At 57.6% G+C, this 16,412-nt stretch overlaps 1 protein-coding gene and 1 long non-coding RNA gene across 7 annotated transcripts; one reads left to right on the forward strand and one right to left on the reverse strand.

Annotated features, from left to right (window-relative positions):
• The first annotated feature begins 73 nt into the window (after window positions 1–73).
• GLI4 (GLI family zinc finger 4) lies at window positions 74–13,158 on the forward strand. 6 transcript variants are annotated; one of them, XM_086337705.1, is made up of 6 exons: window positions 74–460; window positions 1,468–1,546; window positions 1,846–1,952; window positions 8,253–8,421; window positions 11,150–11,260; window positions 11,991–13,158. In XM_086337705.1, exons 1-6 carry the CDS (start codon window positions 344–346, stop codon window positions 12,911–12,913), a joined length of 1,506 nt encoding a protein of 501 aa, XP_086193831.1. In that variant the 5' UTR covers window positions 74–343; the 3' UTR covers window positions 12,914–13,158. The 6 variants fall into 6 exon arrangements, with proteins under 6 accessions (XP_086193831.1, XP_086193832.1, XP_086193833.1 ...); XM_086337706.1 differs by lacking the exon at window positions 11,150–11,260; XM_086337707.1 differs by lacking the exon at window positions 1,468–1,546.
• On the reverse strand, window positions 2,599–6,830 carry LOC147359801 (uncharacterized). Its single transcript, XR_015141259.1, has 2 exons — window positions 5,876–6,830; window positions 2,599–4,434 (listed from the first exon to the last, which is right to left on the reverse strand). It is a non-coding gene; the product is annotated as an uncharacterized LOC147359801 (long non-coding RNA).
• Window positions 13,159–16,412: the final 3,254 nt, after the last annotated feature.

Consider the following 16,412-nt stretch of genomic DNA (forward strand, 5'->3'; position numbering starts at 1 on the left):
CCCTCCCACCGGCTCCTTTGAAGACTGGTCTGCAGACCCTTTGCCCCCTGTGTCCCGAGTCCATCTCCATGAAGCCTGGCAGGAGGCCCGTGTCCCTGGGCTGGACAGCAGTGCTTCTGCAGTGAGCACTGGGAACCCCACTGTGCCCCCCACCTCAGCTGGCTGTGCCAGCAGTGATGTGCTTTGTCCCGTGCCTTCCCTCCTCTGCTGGAGCACCATTCCTTGACCTTGGCCCCCATCCCCAGGAACTGGACTCCCTGTGTGTCCTCCCGGCTTAACCACCATCCCAGCTGGGCAGCCTGGCTTTCCAGGTGGACCACTCGGGACATTAAATGCTGCCACCATGGGCGCTTCCTGCCCTGGCCATGTCGGCCCCAGGATGTTGATGGCAGCTTGGATCCAGCTTTTGCCTGCATTGCAGCTTTTCAGACACAAGACAGAAGGCCAGCTCTCCGTTCAGGTGAGTTCCACTTCTCCCAGCCTGGCTCCCAGTTCTGTCCCACGTCTTGCACATCCATGTGCCTGCCTGCCTTTGGCTTCCCTCCAAGAGTGGTCTGGCTGGGCCTCCGTGCTCTCCTGGCTGCGAGTGTGGCTTGCCCCAGAATTTTGGCACAGTATAAGAGGGAGGAGGGGCCAGAGGGATGAGGGGCCTGTCATCCAGGAAGTAATACGGCTTTTTATCAGTAAAACGTTGACACCTACATTTTCAGCTGTTTGGACCCAGAAAACTAATAATGACCCTGGTCTTGGGGCCTCCTCCATCAGAAGACAGGAGAGAGTGCTCCCAGTGCAAACGTCTCTCCAGGTTAAGACTCTTGTTCTTTCTAAAAGCTACAGCATTACAACAGCTCTACCTGCACAAGGCACGTCCACTGCACAGCTCAGTGGGCCCTCCTCCTGTACCAGCAGCCCGGCCCCAGGTGTGACCAGGCATAACCTGGCACTGTGATCCTGCTCACACAGTCCCAGATGTGATGTGGCAGAATTGTTCAAACAGGTGCCGGGAGGCTGGCTTAGGGAAAACACACCTGGGATCCTGGTGGGAAAGACTGCTGTAAAGGATGCTACTGGGACATTTGGCAAACCTTGGGTCTAGACTGTCCACCAGTCGGGGAGGGGGGACATCACGTCCAAGCTCCCTGATTTGATGGCCTGCAGCCATCTCAGACAATGTCTTTGTCGTGAAAGATGTCTGCTGTGGTCTTCAGGGCCACAGAACAAGGTCACAGTGTCTGCAGTTTGTTCTCAAAAGGTGAGCAAAGAAGCAATAACAATACCCAGACACTGAGTGAGTGACCACACAGGCTGGCAAACCTTCTCTTAAGGGATGGGTAATAACTGTTCTTGGCTTTGTAGCCATAAGATCTCTGTCACAACTCAGCTTAGCCATGACATGCAACAGCAGTCAGAGCATGGAAACAAACAAGCACGACTCTGTGCCAATAAAGCTTTGTTTTACCAAAGCAGGCGGTGGGCCGGATTTGGCTGATTCTAGATGAAAGGATATGTGACGTGTCCTGGGGGTGTCTGCATCCACTTCAGTTTGGTTTGTTTTTTATTTATTATGGTTTATAATCATGATGAGTATATTGTTTATATGTATATATAAAGTATTGTTGTATAACACGTATTAATACCATAGATAGAAATACATTACATGTACTGTAGAAAAATTAGCACTCTCTGTGTTAGTATGTCTCCCATGTTATTACCAATGGGAAGCATTTTTTGTGGCTACCTAATGATCTGTTAAACAAAAAGCCAACTTAACCATTTCCTAACATGTAGGCTGTTTCTAGGTTAGGTCACTATATACAATGTGGTAAATATCTTTTCCACATTTAGGGCCAACGATGGGTTGCCAGAAATGGACTGATGGATGGAGATCATGCTGGCAAATACCTTCCTCCAGGTTGTGCCCCAGAAGTGCTCCAGCAGCTCACAGACAGCAGGTGAGTTTTAATGTCTCCAGTTTGTTAGAAGAGAAGAAACACTCTAATCTGATGTCTTTGATTTCCAGAGAGGAGGCAGATGCAAAGAGCATGGTCTGTCGAGTGAGGGTTGCTGACGCACCCTCGTGCCTTGGAGACGTGGGACCTCGGCTGGTCCTCATCTCCTTGTGCCTCCAGTCCCCAGAGGTGACATCGGGGCACTGACGGTGCTCAGCCTGGTCACTGCCTGTGTGTGACCTCAGTGCCACGCTGACCCCCAGTTTAGCCACTGTCAGCTCTAGTCACATGTTAGTGTTCTTAGTGGGGGGACATTGGCCCACAGGCATGAGAGGTGGCCGTGCAAGCAGACAGCCTTCAGTGCCTCTCCCAGGAAAACGAGAGAGACACGAGAAAACAATCACGCAGCCCATCTACAATCAGCCACCGGCTCTTCTGCTGCCTGGTGTTTGGTGCAAACTGATGGTCTCATTTCTCATTTCTTCTGAGTTAACCATTACGACACTACACCGCCTCCAAGCACTGAACCCCACACCCTTCAGATATCAATCTGTTTTGATGGTTTTGTTGGCTATTGCTCTTCAAATGAAACTCAAATTCCAGAAAAAGAAAACCTTCTAAGTAACCTGAGTCAAAGAAAAAACCATAATGGAAGTTATAAAATACTTAAACCTGAATGATAATGAAAATACAGGTTGCCGTAGAGTAATAAAAATAAAAACAAAAATAAACAGATGGAACCTAATCAAACAAAAGTTCTTGCACAAGGAAAGGAAACCATAAAACAAAAAGACAAGCTACAGAATAGGAGAAAATATTTGCAAATGATTAAACTGACAAGGAATTAATGTCCAAAATATACCGACAGCTCATGTCGCTCAGTATCAAAAAAACAACCCAATCAAAAAATGGCAGATCTAAATAGACATTTCTCCAAAGAAGACATAAAGATGGCCAACAAACATATGAAAAGAAGCTCAACATCACTAATTATTAGAGAAATGCAAATTCAAACTGCAGTGAGGTATCACCTCACACTGGGTCAGAATGGCCATCATCAGAAAGTGCAAATAATAAATGCTGGAGAGGGTGTGAAGCAAAGAGAGCTCTCCTACATTGCTGGTGGAAATGGAAACTGGTGCAGCCACTGTGGAGGACAGTATGCTGCTAAGTCACTTCAGTCGTGTCCGACTCTGTGTGACCCCATAGACGGCAGCCCACCAGGCTCCCCCATCCCTGGGATTCTCCAGGCAAGAACACTGGAGTGGGTTGCCATTTCCTTCTCCAGTGCGGGAAAGTGAAAAGTGAAAGTGAAGTCGCTCAGTCGTGTCCGACTCTTCAAGACCCCATGGATGGCAGCCTACCAGGCTCCTCTGCCCATGGGATTTTCCAGGCAAGAGTACTGGAGTGGGGTGCCATTGCCTTCTCCGGGAGAACAGTATGGAGGTTCCTTAAAAAATTCAAATTAGAGATACCATATGATCCAGGAATCCCACTCCTGGGCATATATCTGGAGAAAACCATAATTCACTGAGCAGAGGAGTGGATAAGAAGCTGTGGCCCATTCACACAACAAAATACCATCCATCCATAGAAGGAGCTGAGCACCGCCCCCCGCTACAACATGGGTGAGATCCAGAAGCATTATGTTTAGTGTAGGGGCCAGGCACGGAAGGACAAACACTGTATGATTCCACTTATATGAGTTCCACTTCACTATGTGTATTCATATAAATGAATTGCCCTGGAGCGGGCACATGCATAGGAAGTGGAGTAGCAGTCACCAGGTTGGAGGAGGGCCCTGAGGGTTTGGCAGGAACAGCTTCTGTGAGGTAGTGGTGACACGTTCACAACACTGGGAATATTTAATGCCACTGAATTACTTACAATTGGTTAAAATAATAAATATTATGTACTTTTTTACCACAACAAAAAAAGGCTGTTGAATTTGATAGGCTAATAACAAGATGCAGCTTTCTAAAGCTGTCATCCATTTTAGCAACAAAAATGGCATTTTCTGGCAAGTGGAAGATGTGCTGACCCACTGACCCGGAAACATCACTTGCTGACACGCCGTAGCGGAACTCTGGGACACGGGCTAGAGAGACACCTACGGCAGTACTTACACTGAAGCGGGTAGACGTGCATCAGCGTCTGCGGGTCTCAGACACAGCACTGCGCAAAGACAGGAGAACACGCAGTGTGATTTCAGTCACTAGCTTGTGCAAAGCCAAGAAAACAGCATGTCGTTTGGACGTGCACATGGGGAGAAACAAGAGTCGTTCCCCAGCCGCAGGGCTCGGTGTTTGGTGGCCTGTGCTTCCTGGGGTGGGTGGAAGCCGGGCAGGGTGTGGTCCACCCCCATAATTTCATCATAGCACATACACCCTAAGAAACAGTCATTTGTTTCCTCGCAATCCTGTTGCCAACCAGGGTGGGGTCCCCCGCGCTCCAGAGCAGCGTGGTCCTGTGACACCTTCCAAAGCTGAAACGGCAGAAAGCAAAGAGGCAGTTACCTCGTTAGAACACATCTCACTCAGAGTGCACGAGACAAATCAAGATGACGCCCCCAGACATGGTTAGCAGCCCTGGCACCTTACTGCTGAGCCTGGGTCCAAAGGAAGGAGCTTGGCGCGCCCGCTCTTAGCTGCCTTGGGAGCAGCTGCTGTAGAACAAAGGCTGAGCAAGCTTTTTTTTCACTGTTTGCCTTTATTTTATCAAAGCTAAAATCCTCTGGGTTTGTTGCAAACCAGGTACCAAAAAGCAAAGTGATGTAAAGCGAACTTTCAAAACGCAGCGGGGACCTCTTTGCCTGGGAACAGAGCTGGGCCATGTCATTGCTTGATGCCTGCCCCACAGACCCTGTGATCGCTCCATCAGGGACCGGTTCTGACGTGCTCATCTGTCCTCCCCTCTGGGTCCTACCCACTTTGCCTTGTTAGAGCGGAGGTCCTCACGAGGGGTGATTTTGCCCTCAGAAGGGGATGCTGGCAATACCTGGGGACACTTTGGTTGTCACAGGCAAGGGGAGGAGTTCTGGCGGTTGGTGGGTGGGAGGCAGGGAAGCTGCTCAGAGCCCAGGATGCTGAGCGTGGGGACCCTCAACTCAGGAAGGGCTGAAGAGTCTCGAGGCCAGAGACAGAAAGTAAGAGCTGTCTGCTGGAGGTGTCAGAAGCTGGAGATCTGGAAGGGAGGCAGCCTTCAGCAGAAGCTTGTGCACTTGAGTGCAGAGAAGCCGATTCAGGCTGAGAGGCTGGCAGGGCCCAGGCGCCCCAGACCGTGGGGCAGAGGTGGGCAGGAAAATGGTGACTGGCTGAGAGTAATTAGATCCCCTCAGGTCTCCCCAGCCTTGTAGGAAACAGAAGCCTGCCTCCATCCCTCTGAAACAACGAGCAGGACAGAATGAAGAAGAGGACGGGTGAAAGTCCAGCCCACGGCCACTTCTGTCCACCATCAGGGAGGACACACTCGAGGGTGGTGTGCACACTCATCACCAGCCCCCCTTCCCCAGCCATCTCCCCATCTCTGGAAGCAGCCACCAGCCACACTCTAGCCAGAACCCCAAGGTGTCCTCACGCCCACATCCCAACCAGCAGCAGGTACGGTCAGTTCTGTCCCCCACACGCCCTCCCCCAGCCTCTCTCCACCTTGCCCATCTCTTCCTTCTCTCCTGCCTCCCCACTGCCCTGAACTGATCTTAAAGGCACTCTTCACTCCCTGCTCAAGACGGTTTGCTGGCTCCTGGTACAAGGAGAATGAAATCCAGGCTCCAAATTGACTTTAAGACCACTGTCCAGCTTGTTTTGGAGGCAGGGACCTGTCCTGTTCCACACTGTACCCCTGAGCCTGTGTCTCAGGACCTGGTACCAGGTCAGGCAGAGGAGGGCAGGGGGTAACCTTCCAGAACCTACAGGGCTGGGACTCACCTCGAGTCTGGGGCAGGAATCAGCTGCTCAGGCACCTTTTCTCCAGCTCCAAGTGTGCTTCAGCCTCTTTCTCAGTTCTCATCCTAGTCTCACCACCCACCAAGAAAGGTCCCTCCCCACACACTTGGTCCTTCACATGTCCCTGGTTATCCGGTTTCCCTGCTGCCATGGCAGCCACCTGGGACCAGATGTCCCCTCCTCCCTGATGAGATCCTCAGGCCTGGGGCTGTGGCTCCTCTCTTGCTGTCTTCTGTCCTGTACCTGCCCAGACTCAGAAGTAGTCATGGGGAAGTAATTCCACTGGACATCCATCCCTGGTGGATAGGTTCGTGGAATCCTCCTCCAGCTGTTGCTTTTCCCAACGAGAGAGAGTGAGTCCACTTCTCTTTCTGGTTGTAAGATCTGGGCTGAGAAAGAGACTTAGTGAACATCAGGAAATTCAGGAAGAATTCCATGAAAAGGTTGTGGGAAAATTTGTAACACTCTTCAGGACCTAAAGTTTGGGAACACACTTCAATGGCAGGGTAGTTTAGGGGGCATTTGAGACACCCCAAAAAGAGAGGAGGACTGTCTTCAGCAAGTTCCCTAGCAAATGATGGCCGTCCATGCTAGGGAAGGAGATTCCCCCGAGGATGCTTTGGGTGGAACTTTTCTTCTTGCGGAGGGGAGCACTCCAGTGGCTGTAAGAACTGTGCTTGTAGAATATGTGTGAGCCATCCCTGCCAGGCGCGCGCTGCTCTGGAAGCGTGTGCAACCGGGGACCGAGAGCTCAGCAGACGAACCTGGGGCGACTGACCTCGACAGGCTGCGGGATCCTGTGATCAAAGGCCACAGATACTTGTGGGGCAGGTCCACCGGCCTCTGGCCGGCGCCGCACGGGTTAAGGAACTCCCCGCCCCCCGCGGCGCCCCGCCCACCGCCCCGCGAGGTCACCGAGGCAGTGGTCCTCCCAGCACCCAGAGCGTCCCGGAAGTGCGCGCGGCCGGGCGGGGCGGGACGCGGGTGCACTTCCGGCCGGCGCCGGGGCGGCCACCTCCCGCTCGGAAGGTGAGTGGGTACCGGGCAGCGGTGGTGCAGGCTGCCGAGGCGCCTAGCCCCACTCGCGCTCGCGCGTCGTCCCCGCGGGCTGGGCCCGGCCCCTGCAGCCGCCACGACCTTGGCCTCGACCGGGGCTGGGGGCGCGGGTGGGGGCCGCAGCGGGCACACTGTCCCCGAACGGTCGCGGGTGCCCGTTTGCGGGGCGCCTCCCCATCCTCCCGGAACCCCAGGGACAGGAGCTGTGGCAACCACATTCTGCAGACGGGAAGGAGGCTCAGAGCCGCCTCTGGCCCGAGGTCGGTGGCAGGACGCAGCCCGGGCTGCCTGCTCTCTGCTGCCAGGCGCGCGGAGTTCGGGCCCTTTCCCGCGGGGCACAGGCTCCAAGCTGGGGAAGAGGGAGTAGACAGGGTTCGTCCCCGGGCCAGTGCCGTTTGTGTCCCCTCCGCCTTCAGCCTGTCACAGCAGCGTGGAGGTGGAGGGTTTGCGTCCATGTGTGACTGCCACCTCCCCTCAGACAGCCAGGGTAGGGGTGGCCGTGCATTTGCCCGGCTAAGTCCCCCGGATATTAACTAAGTGATTTGATGGGTCTTAGCGGGGGTGAGAACCTGCACCCAGGTTCAGGACTGCAGCCCCACGTGTGGCAGTTTACCTAGCTGCCGGTGACCCTTGCCATCATTAGGGGCTGAGGTCTGGTGGGGGCTGACCCCGAGGAGCCCTGTGGCGGCTGCCTCCCCGCCTCCTTGAAGCAGGTACCGTCTGCACCATTCCTGGATGTACGTTAACTTTGGCTTTTCCCCTGCCCCTTTTGCACCCCCAAATAAGACCTTCTACTTCATTAAAGTGTGAAAGAAAAACTCTCCCCTTGGTCGAAGCTGTTGTTGCAAACCAGATTAAAGGAGGGTGTTTTTGCCCGAGAGGAGACTGAGAGCACCGGGGTGTGCTGGGGCCAGGTCTGCAGCCTCTGAGGGCTCTGTGGAGGGTTTTCCTCTCTGAAAGAGTCTCCTGGAGAGTTAACCTGGAATGTTCATGCTCCAGCAGGCAGGGTTCAGTTTTTGTCTTCCCCAGAGCCAACGGCCCCTAGCCATGACAGGTTTTTCTGGAAGAACAGCCTGCTTCTCTCGCTGGGCAAGGCTTTGCGTTGGGAAAACATTCTGTTCTTGTAGGTGTGCTGGTGCTGTGCGCCTGGTGGAACTAACAGTTCCAGCACTCTGGGCCCCACAGTTTGCCTCTTGGAATTCCTTACCCAGGGAGGGAGGCTCCGCCTGTGGCTGATGGCCACCCCCTACTCCCAGCACATCCCTCTGACCCCCTCATCCTGCCATGGTTTTCATTTTCCCAGGTCCCCGGTGTGCACTCCTTCAGCAGGCCTTGGGGGAAGATGGCGGCCCTGGGGGACGGTCAGGAGCCCCCTCATGTCCTGTCCCCGGTCAGTTTCGAGTCACCCGGGACACCTGGAGCCCACCACCATGAAGCCCAACTTCACCTCCACCTCCACGGTCATCAACATGGTACTTGCCTCCCTGCACCATCACTGCGGGCAGGCAGCTTGCTGGGCACTGGGGCTCCTGCACCCTGGTACCTGGGTTGGGACTCGGGCAGTGGTGGTTGAGCTTTGGGCTGAGCTGTGTGAGCAGTAGCTCCCTAGGGGACAGTCCCCTGGACTGTGTTTGTTTAGGGCATCAGGGCTGCAGAAAAAGCAGCCTTGATGGCCAGGCCTGTGTGACAGAAGCAAGTCACTTTGTCTCTCTCTCCCAGCCATTGCTCCCATGCCAGGGAAATAGTGTCTAGAGATCTGGGCAAGCTGGTTTGGGTGGGGACCCCTGTGCGGATGGAGCCACCAACCTTGCTGCAGCCCCCAGCAGGATCTGGGGGTGTCCAGGTGTGGAAATAGCCAACAGCTGGTTGGGGAGGACGCCCCACCCCTGTGGCGTGTGGTGCCCCGGGGCCCTGCTCACACTCAGTCATCAGAGTCCAGGGCTTCCTTCCGTGCCCCACGTTCCACAGGAGGCCTGGCCTCACACCTCTTGCAGTGGAGGACACAGATGCTGGTGGCAGCTGGATGGGAGCCCAGATGTGTCCCATCACTCTCAGGGCAAGTCTGAGCCTGTGCCACTGTCCTGCAGAGCTGGCACTGTGCCCAGGGTTCTCACTCTTGGCAGGTCCTGGCATTATAGCAGGTGATGTTATGGCAGCTGAGAAGGGCTGAGCAGCGGCTGGGCTGGGTGCCGGCTGTGCGCTTAGGGCTCTGTGTGGGGACAGAGGAGGCCGGGGGTGGGCACTGAGCACACGGGGACAGTGAGGCCCACGGAGGTCATGGGGGCAGCCTGACGTCGCACACAGCTGAGATAGCGGGCCAGTCGAGGACGAGCAGGAACTCCCAGCGTGCCCTGTGATGGGCCAGGCTAGGGCGTGTGCAGTGGGTGTGGAGCTTGGCGCTGCCCTCAAGGAGCCCAGACCCCGCCCCCTGGGCACACAGTGGTTTCAGGGCCCCCACGCTGCCCCTGGGGGCCTGCACTTCACCTCCAGCTCCTCATGTCACCCTCACACCAGCCTGGCGAGTAGGACCTCCTGTCGACACATCTCTGATGGGGACCTGGAAGCCCAGACCTGAGCCAGTGGAGACCAGCAGAATCCAGACCCCACAGCCTGGCTGAAGCGCTTGCCCTTGACGCCCCTGTGGGCCCAGCGCGCCACGGCTCCTCCCTGGGGCGGCAGACCAGCAGGACACAGGACTCGGGAGGGGCTGCCCTGAAGATAAGAAGGCTGGTCCCCAAGCCCCTGCAGAGCAGGGCTGCCCCTGACTTGATCTCGCCCAGCCATGGGCAGCACGGGCCCAGAGGCTGGTCTTGGGTGCTCTGAGCCATGTCCAGGTGCCCTGAGGTGCCTGAGGGTTGCCCGATAGGAGGGAGTGGGGCTTCACCCCTCCCCACTGCATCCAGGCTGTTTTCCAGGGCAGAGAGAACCCCTCAGACTTTCGAGCCTTTCCTCTGCTGCTGAGGCTTCACTCTTCAGGGGTCCACAGAGGCCTCTGCAGGAAAGCCCCAGCATCTCAGGAACCTGCCCAGGGCCCTCCAGCCAGCGAGGCTAGGACTTCTGGAGCCCCAGCCTCCTGATTCCCGGGTCCAAGTTGGTGAGATGGGCCAGAAAGAGAGTTCGGGAGATCCACCCTGGCAGGCCTGGGGTCCCTCAGACACAGCCAGGCCTGAGCCCAGTGACCCACCCCCCCCACCTCAAGGACCATTTCTGAACCTGCAGCTGAGCAGAGTGCTGGACACCAGGCAGGACCAGAGGGTGTCCTTAGAAGGGGAGCCCTGGTCAACTCGAGGAGGGCAGGGAGCAGCATGGACCGAGGGGACGGGGCCTGGTCCCTGGCAGGGATGCTGGGTGGGGGGTGCAGGTGTGGGGCAGGGCTCAGCCCCTCTTCACTTGCAGCTCCCAGAGACTAAAGCGGAACCGCGCTGCACTGGGCTGGGCGGCGGGCCTGGCGCAGCCCCTCAGGGACTAGTGCCCTGCAGATGGGGGGCTGGACCCCTGGGGTCCGCAGGCTGGAGGAGGGAGGGGCCCCTGGCCAGGAGGCAGTCTTCCCAGAGGTGCTCCTGGCTGGCGCCTGAGACTGAATTCTAGGTACCCAGTGGCCAACCACCTCCCCCCCCCCGCCCCCCGCCCCCGACTGCTCCTCTCCTGCAAGTGTGTCCAGGCCCAACAACACACTTCTGGGCTGTTTTATGCAGAAAACTTTGAGCCAAAAAATCACCCACTGCCTTCCCCCTGGAGCACCGGCCACATCAGCACACTGTTCACTTGAGCCTCAGGCCTGGGGCCCTGGCCAGGGTCAACCAGGCCTGTCCCTGTTGCTAGTTGAGGGTGGCCTGCCTTCAGGCCAAGCTGTAAGCCTTCCATCACAACCACCCTGGAGGTGCCCAGCATAGGGGGACACAGCACTGAGCTCTGAGAGGCCGTGTCAGGATGTGGCCGTATGAGCAGGCTGTCCACCTAGCAGGCCGGGCCTGGCCAGCCCCGGACTTCACGTCGTTGAGTGACAGCGGATGAAGGTTGAGTGACAGCAGCCCAGAGCAGCCAGCGCTCCAGGCCCAGCCCCTGCCTCCCCACTGCAGGGCAGCCATGTGGTGTCTCGGGGCCCCTCACACACCCGTCTCTTGAACACTCCAACCCTTTGTGGCTCTCAGGAGCCTCCAGAGGAGGGGGAAATGAGCCCCAGCCCCCTGTGACCCCCAGGCTTCCCCAGCAGCAGCCCTGAGGTGCCCTCCCAGCCCCCACAGGAGCCGTCAGACCTGGACTTCCAAGAGGTGACAGAGGTCCAGATCTGCAGAGACACCTGCTGGTCAGGTGAGTGAGCAGGCCGAACCAGGGCCCTGCCCGCAACACAGCTATCTGCAGCTGCTGCCCACCAGGCTCCTGGCTATGCCCACCACACAGCCAGGCCCCCAGGCCCTTCTTGTCCCTGGCTCGGAGCGCGCTTCTGTGCCCCACAGCCCGTCCCCACTGATGCCCATCCTGTTGCCTCCGCTGTCTTGACTGTGAGTGCTGCCCAGGCCCCTGTAGCCCCAGCCTGTCCAGGTAGTGTCTGCCCCAGCACCACTGGCACCCCAGGCCAGCACTTGGGGAGTTGTCCTGGCCCCCCTTTGCCCAGTGTACTTCCCCCCACCTCCTCTAGCCCCCTAAATCAAGCTCTGGCCACATCCCCTTCTCCCCAAGGCCTGGATCTGGCTTCACCCATCCAGGCGCTTAGCCCCTCATTTCTCTGCTGCCCCACCCTACCCCACCTCTCCCCCAGAGAAGCCCTTGTGGTGTCTCCCGGGGGTCCCTGAAGTAGCTCAGGGGCCGCAGGGGCCTGGACAGGCGCCTCCTCGGAGAGGACGTGGCAGGCGCTGGCATCCCGGACCAGCAGCTTCGGGAGCAGGGGCTTTTCTGCTTGGCTCCAAGTTTGAACCTCCTGTCCGCCCCACCCCCGAGCAACCCACGACGTCCCGTCCACTCCCACCCTGGCGCAGGCACCCGGGATGGGACGGGGTCCAGTGAGGGACGGCCTCTGAGAGCCCTCCGCCTCTCGTTTCAGGTTCTGAGTCGGAGCTGGAGCAGGCCCCGTTGTCTCCCAGCCCGCACGGTCCTGAAGACGAGGTGCACCAGGCCGGAGGCGTGCTGAGGACCCTGCTGAGGAGCCTTCCCCGCAGACCTGGGGGTGGGGACCGCTTTGGGCAGGAGCCCAGCCTGGAGCGGTCAGCAGGCCAGACACCGAGGGCTGGGCCCCGTTCCCAGAAGAGAGACACCTGGCTCGGGTCGCAGGGGGCCTCCGGGACGGAGGGCAGCCCGGGACGCACGGCCGAGCTGGCGGGCGGCCTGAGCCGGGGCTCGGGGCTCGGGACCCAGCAGGGCGGCCCACGGGGCGGGAAGCCGCACAGGTGCGAGGCCTGCGGCAAGAGCTTCAAGTACAACTCGCTCCTGCTGAAGCACCAGCGCATCCACACGGGCGAGAAGCCCTACGCCTGCCACGAGTGCGACAAGCGCTTCCGCGGCTGGTCGGGCTTCATCCAACACCACCGCATCCACACGGGTGAGAAGCCCTACGAGTGCGGCCAGTGCGGCCGCGCCTTCAGCCACAGCTCGCACTTCACACAGCACCTGCGCGTCCACAACGGGGAGAAGCCGTACGAGTGCGGCGAGTGCGGCCAGGCCTTCAGCCAGAGCTCCAACCTGGTGCGGCATCAGCGGCTGCACACGGGCGAGAAGCCGTATGCCTGCAGCCAGTGCGGCAAGGCCTTCATCTGGAGCTCGGTGCTCATCGAGCACCAGCGCATCCACACGGGTGAGAAACCCTATGAGTGCCCCGACTGTGGCAAGGCCTTCCGCGGCCGCTCGCACTTCTTCCGGCACCTGCGGACCCACACGGGCGAGAAGCCCTTCGCCTGTGGCGCCTGCGGCAAGGCCTTCGGCCAGAGTTCCCAGCTCATCCAGCACCAGAGGGTCCACTACCGGGAGTAGAGAGCGCTGGGGACAGGCGGCAGCAGCCTGGGGTCGAGGCGGCATTCTCGTGAAGGGCTCCTGCCTGCGCGCCCTCCTGGTTGGCACAGCCAGCATCACATGCCCTGTCCTGAATAAATTCTTTGTACTTGATGGAGATGAGAGGAGGCCCAGGAGCTGACTTCATCACCATCTTGGGCTCTGCGCAGGGTGTGGTGCAGATTGCATGTGCATGTGGGTCAGTAAATAACAAAAATGGACCTAAACCTGGAGACTTCAGTTGGATACAGGGGGTTTTTATTTTTACACGATTAGAAGCAGTGTACCATGATGGCTATGAAAATCGACTGGAATTTAAAGCCCAACTCTACATTTAACTGTAAGGTTAGACAAGTTAATCTCCAAATTTTTCTAATTAGGAAAAAAAGATATTAGTTAGGGCTCTCCAGAGAAGCAGAGGCAGTTGGAGAGACGGGTAGGTTAGGAATCCACTCGTGAGGTTACGGAGGCTGAGACACCCCAAGACCTGCAGGGGGCTGCTGGAGACCCAGGAGCGTCGATGGGGTAGCTCCAGTCTGCAAGCCAGCAGGCCCGGGACCCAGGAAAATTCAGTGTTTCAGTCCAAAGGCAGAATGAGACTGACACCCCAGTTCAACAGTCAGGCAGGAGTTCACTGTTCCTTGGCCTTTTTGTCCTATGCAGTCTCAGCTGACCGGCTGCGACCCATGCATGTGACGGTGAGGAACCCAAGCACTTTACTCAGTCTACTGACTCAGATGGCCATCTTGCCCAGAATAATGTTTGACCATATATCTGGACACCCTGTGGCTCAGTCCAGTTGACACATAAAATCAAACATCATTAGCAAGGATAAGATCATACTTGATGTTGTAGAGTTGGCCTCATTCCTCCTGGGATGAGAGAATGAGGCCTCATTCTCTCTGGGATGCAGACCAGAGCTCAAAGGAGCCCCAGACCTATTTGCTTCTATTTTACCCACTAGAGGGTAAGGGAAACATCCCAGAGAAGGGTTCTGCTGGGGTCTTAGGCCACTTGCTGTCCATCCCTGGGCTAGGGGCTCTAACCAGGGAGATGGGCTCAGAGATTGCCATTCAGCCTGATTCAAAGTCATACCCATGGCTGGTGGCAGGATGCTGGGATGAGCAGACAGAACCACAAGTTCCTCTGCCCACATTTTCAATACCGTTATTGTCCACGGGCTTGTCTTTGTCAGTTGCAATGCATCATTCCATATGGGACTACCTCAGTATCTTCATAAGTCTGAACTGGACGAGGGGTTAGGCCGGACCCAGACTCCTGAAAAAGGAGCATCTCCAAGGCTGGGGTCAGAGCTTGCTGAAAAACAGATTCCCAGACCCCACATCAGGGAAGACAGATTCAGTAGATCCGGGGTGGGGCCAGGGAATCTGGATTTAGCTCCAACACCCCCAGTGATGTTGATAGTGTGCCAGGCTTGGGGGCCTATGGGCTCACCCAGCCCCTCAAAGCAGGTGTTTCTGCATGGACGATGGTCCCAGCCCTACTCAGACACCATCTGGAAGGGGGCCCGGCACTTCTGGACTGCCTGGCTGAGACCGCGGTCTGCCCTCCAGCACCAGCCGTCCCAGTCCTGCCCTCTGGGCCTGTCATAGCCTGGCTGTACTCAGTGGAGGAAGAGCCCTCAGGATTTGAAGGTGGTGGTCACGCTAGGGGCCGTCTCCTCGCCCCTGCAGTTTTTTCCTAAGTGCTGGGTTCCTTCAACTGGTCGCAGGGATCGTGGACATGCCTCAGCAGCGGACAGTAACGTTCTCACCTCAGACCAAGCCAGCATGCGCCATTCCTCCCCTGGGCCACCCCAACAACCCAGAATTCGCCTCCGCCTCCCACCCCCTCCACCAGAGTCTTCTGAGTCATGAGTCGGGTGGTGTCCCTTGCTTGCTTTCCAGAGTCTCTCCTACCGCGCTCAGGGCCTTACGCGCCGGGCCTCCTTGCCCTTTCCCTCCCTGGCTGTCTCTGCCTCACCGCCCGCTTCTCCGAGGTCCCACGGCCAGTTGCTATCCAGCACCTCGGACAGCTCCAGGGAAGCGCGCCGGTCCGAGCGTAGGTGCACCGCCCCGAGGCTCTCAGGCTCAGCCCAGTGGCTCCTGGGGTCTCCTCTCCACGGACTCCTGCCCCGGACAGGCCCCCTGCGGGCCCCCCATCTCGAGCTTCCGAGAGCTCCGGGAAGTGCTCGCGGCGCCGGGCGGGACTTGCTGTGGGCGCGGCGTTCGCTCGCTTCCGGCTCCCGCAGCCGCGGGGAGGAGGCGGGGTGGCTCCGCGCTGCGGGTCCCTCGGCCCTGCGGCCCGGCTGGCGGTGGACGCGGTGTCACGGCCGGCCCCCTCGGGCCTTCCTCCCACAGTCCGCACGACCCCTGACCGCAGAGCTACGTCCGTGCGCCAAGAGGGCGTCCCCCGCCCGCTGGGCCCAGGGACCCGACGGCCGCAGGCCAGGTTCCCAAATCATGCTTCTTCCACCTCATTTTCGGGAGTCCGCTGGAAGAGTTGACAATTCCGGGAAAGGCCGGGTTTCGCTTTGGAAGAAGTTCGTCTGGGTGTGTGCGGGCGGAGCTCGTGAAGTCCGGACCGCTGTGCCCCTGAGGGGAGCCCCCGGCCCCGGGCACGGCCCCATCCGCGCCCCTGGGGTGTGTTTCCCTGAGACCTCTCCAGGGATCAGCACGACGTCCTCGTCTCGCCGACGCCAGCGCTGTCACCCGCTGTGACCTCACCTGCCACTCCGTCTGCCAAGGGCACCAGGCCAGGCTCTCCTCTTCCGGAGGAGGGGACCCAGGGACACGGTACTCCCCTCTCGAGCCCCGGGCTGTGTCCCTTTGGCCACGGTCCTGACCTGGGCATCTGTTATTCAGTGTGCGGCCCAATTCCCTCCCCGCTGCCCTGCTGCCTCGCCCCAAGGATCAGCCAGATTCTGGGTCTCAGGGGAAACTGAAGGCTAGTCCTCAAAGAGGACAGGTTTTAACAGATTTTTTAAATTTTTGTTTTAATTTTAAAGGTTTATTTGAGCAAAAATCATTTGGAATCAAGCAGCTCCAGACCGGAAGTGGTTAGGAGGGCTCCCAGATTTCTTTTTTTTAACGACACTGCCGGTTGGGGGCGGGGGGGTGGGGGGGAGAGGGGGTGGAGACAGGTAGTGAGTTGGAGATCGACTTGTACACACTGTTATATTTGAAATGGATAAACAGCAAAGACCTACTGAATAGCACAGGGAATTCTGCTCAATGTTATGTGGCAGCCCAGATGGGAGGGGAGTTTGGGGGAAAGCTAATACATGTATATGTATGGCTAAGTCGCTTTGCTGTCCACCTGAAACTATCACATTGTTAATAGGCTATACCCCAATACAAAATAAAATGTTGAAAAACATTTTTTAAAAAGAAAGATGAAAAAATAATAACATTTTGGGAGTTTGTTCCCTTCTCACACACTTCCTTTCCCTGACCTTGATCCCTGCGTAACCTCATCCAAG

Source organism: Bos grunniens, chromosome 14, assembly GCF_055505025.1.
Source record: "Bos grunniens cultivar Pamir isolate PY7600 chromosome 14, Bosgru_T2T1.0, whole genome shotgun sequence".
Lineage (NCBI taxonomy): Eukaryota > Metazoa > Chordata > Mammalia > Artiodactyla > Bovidae > Bos > Bos grunniens.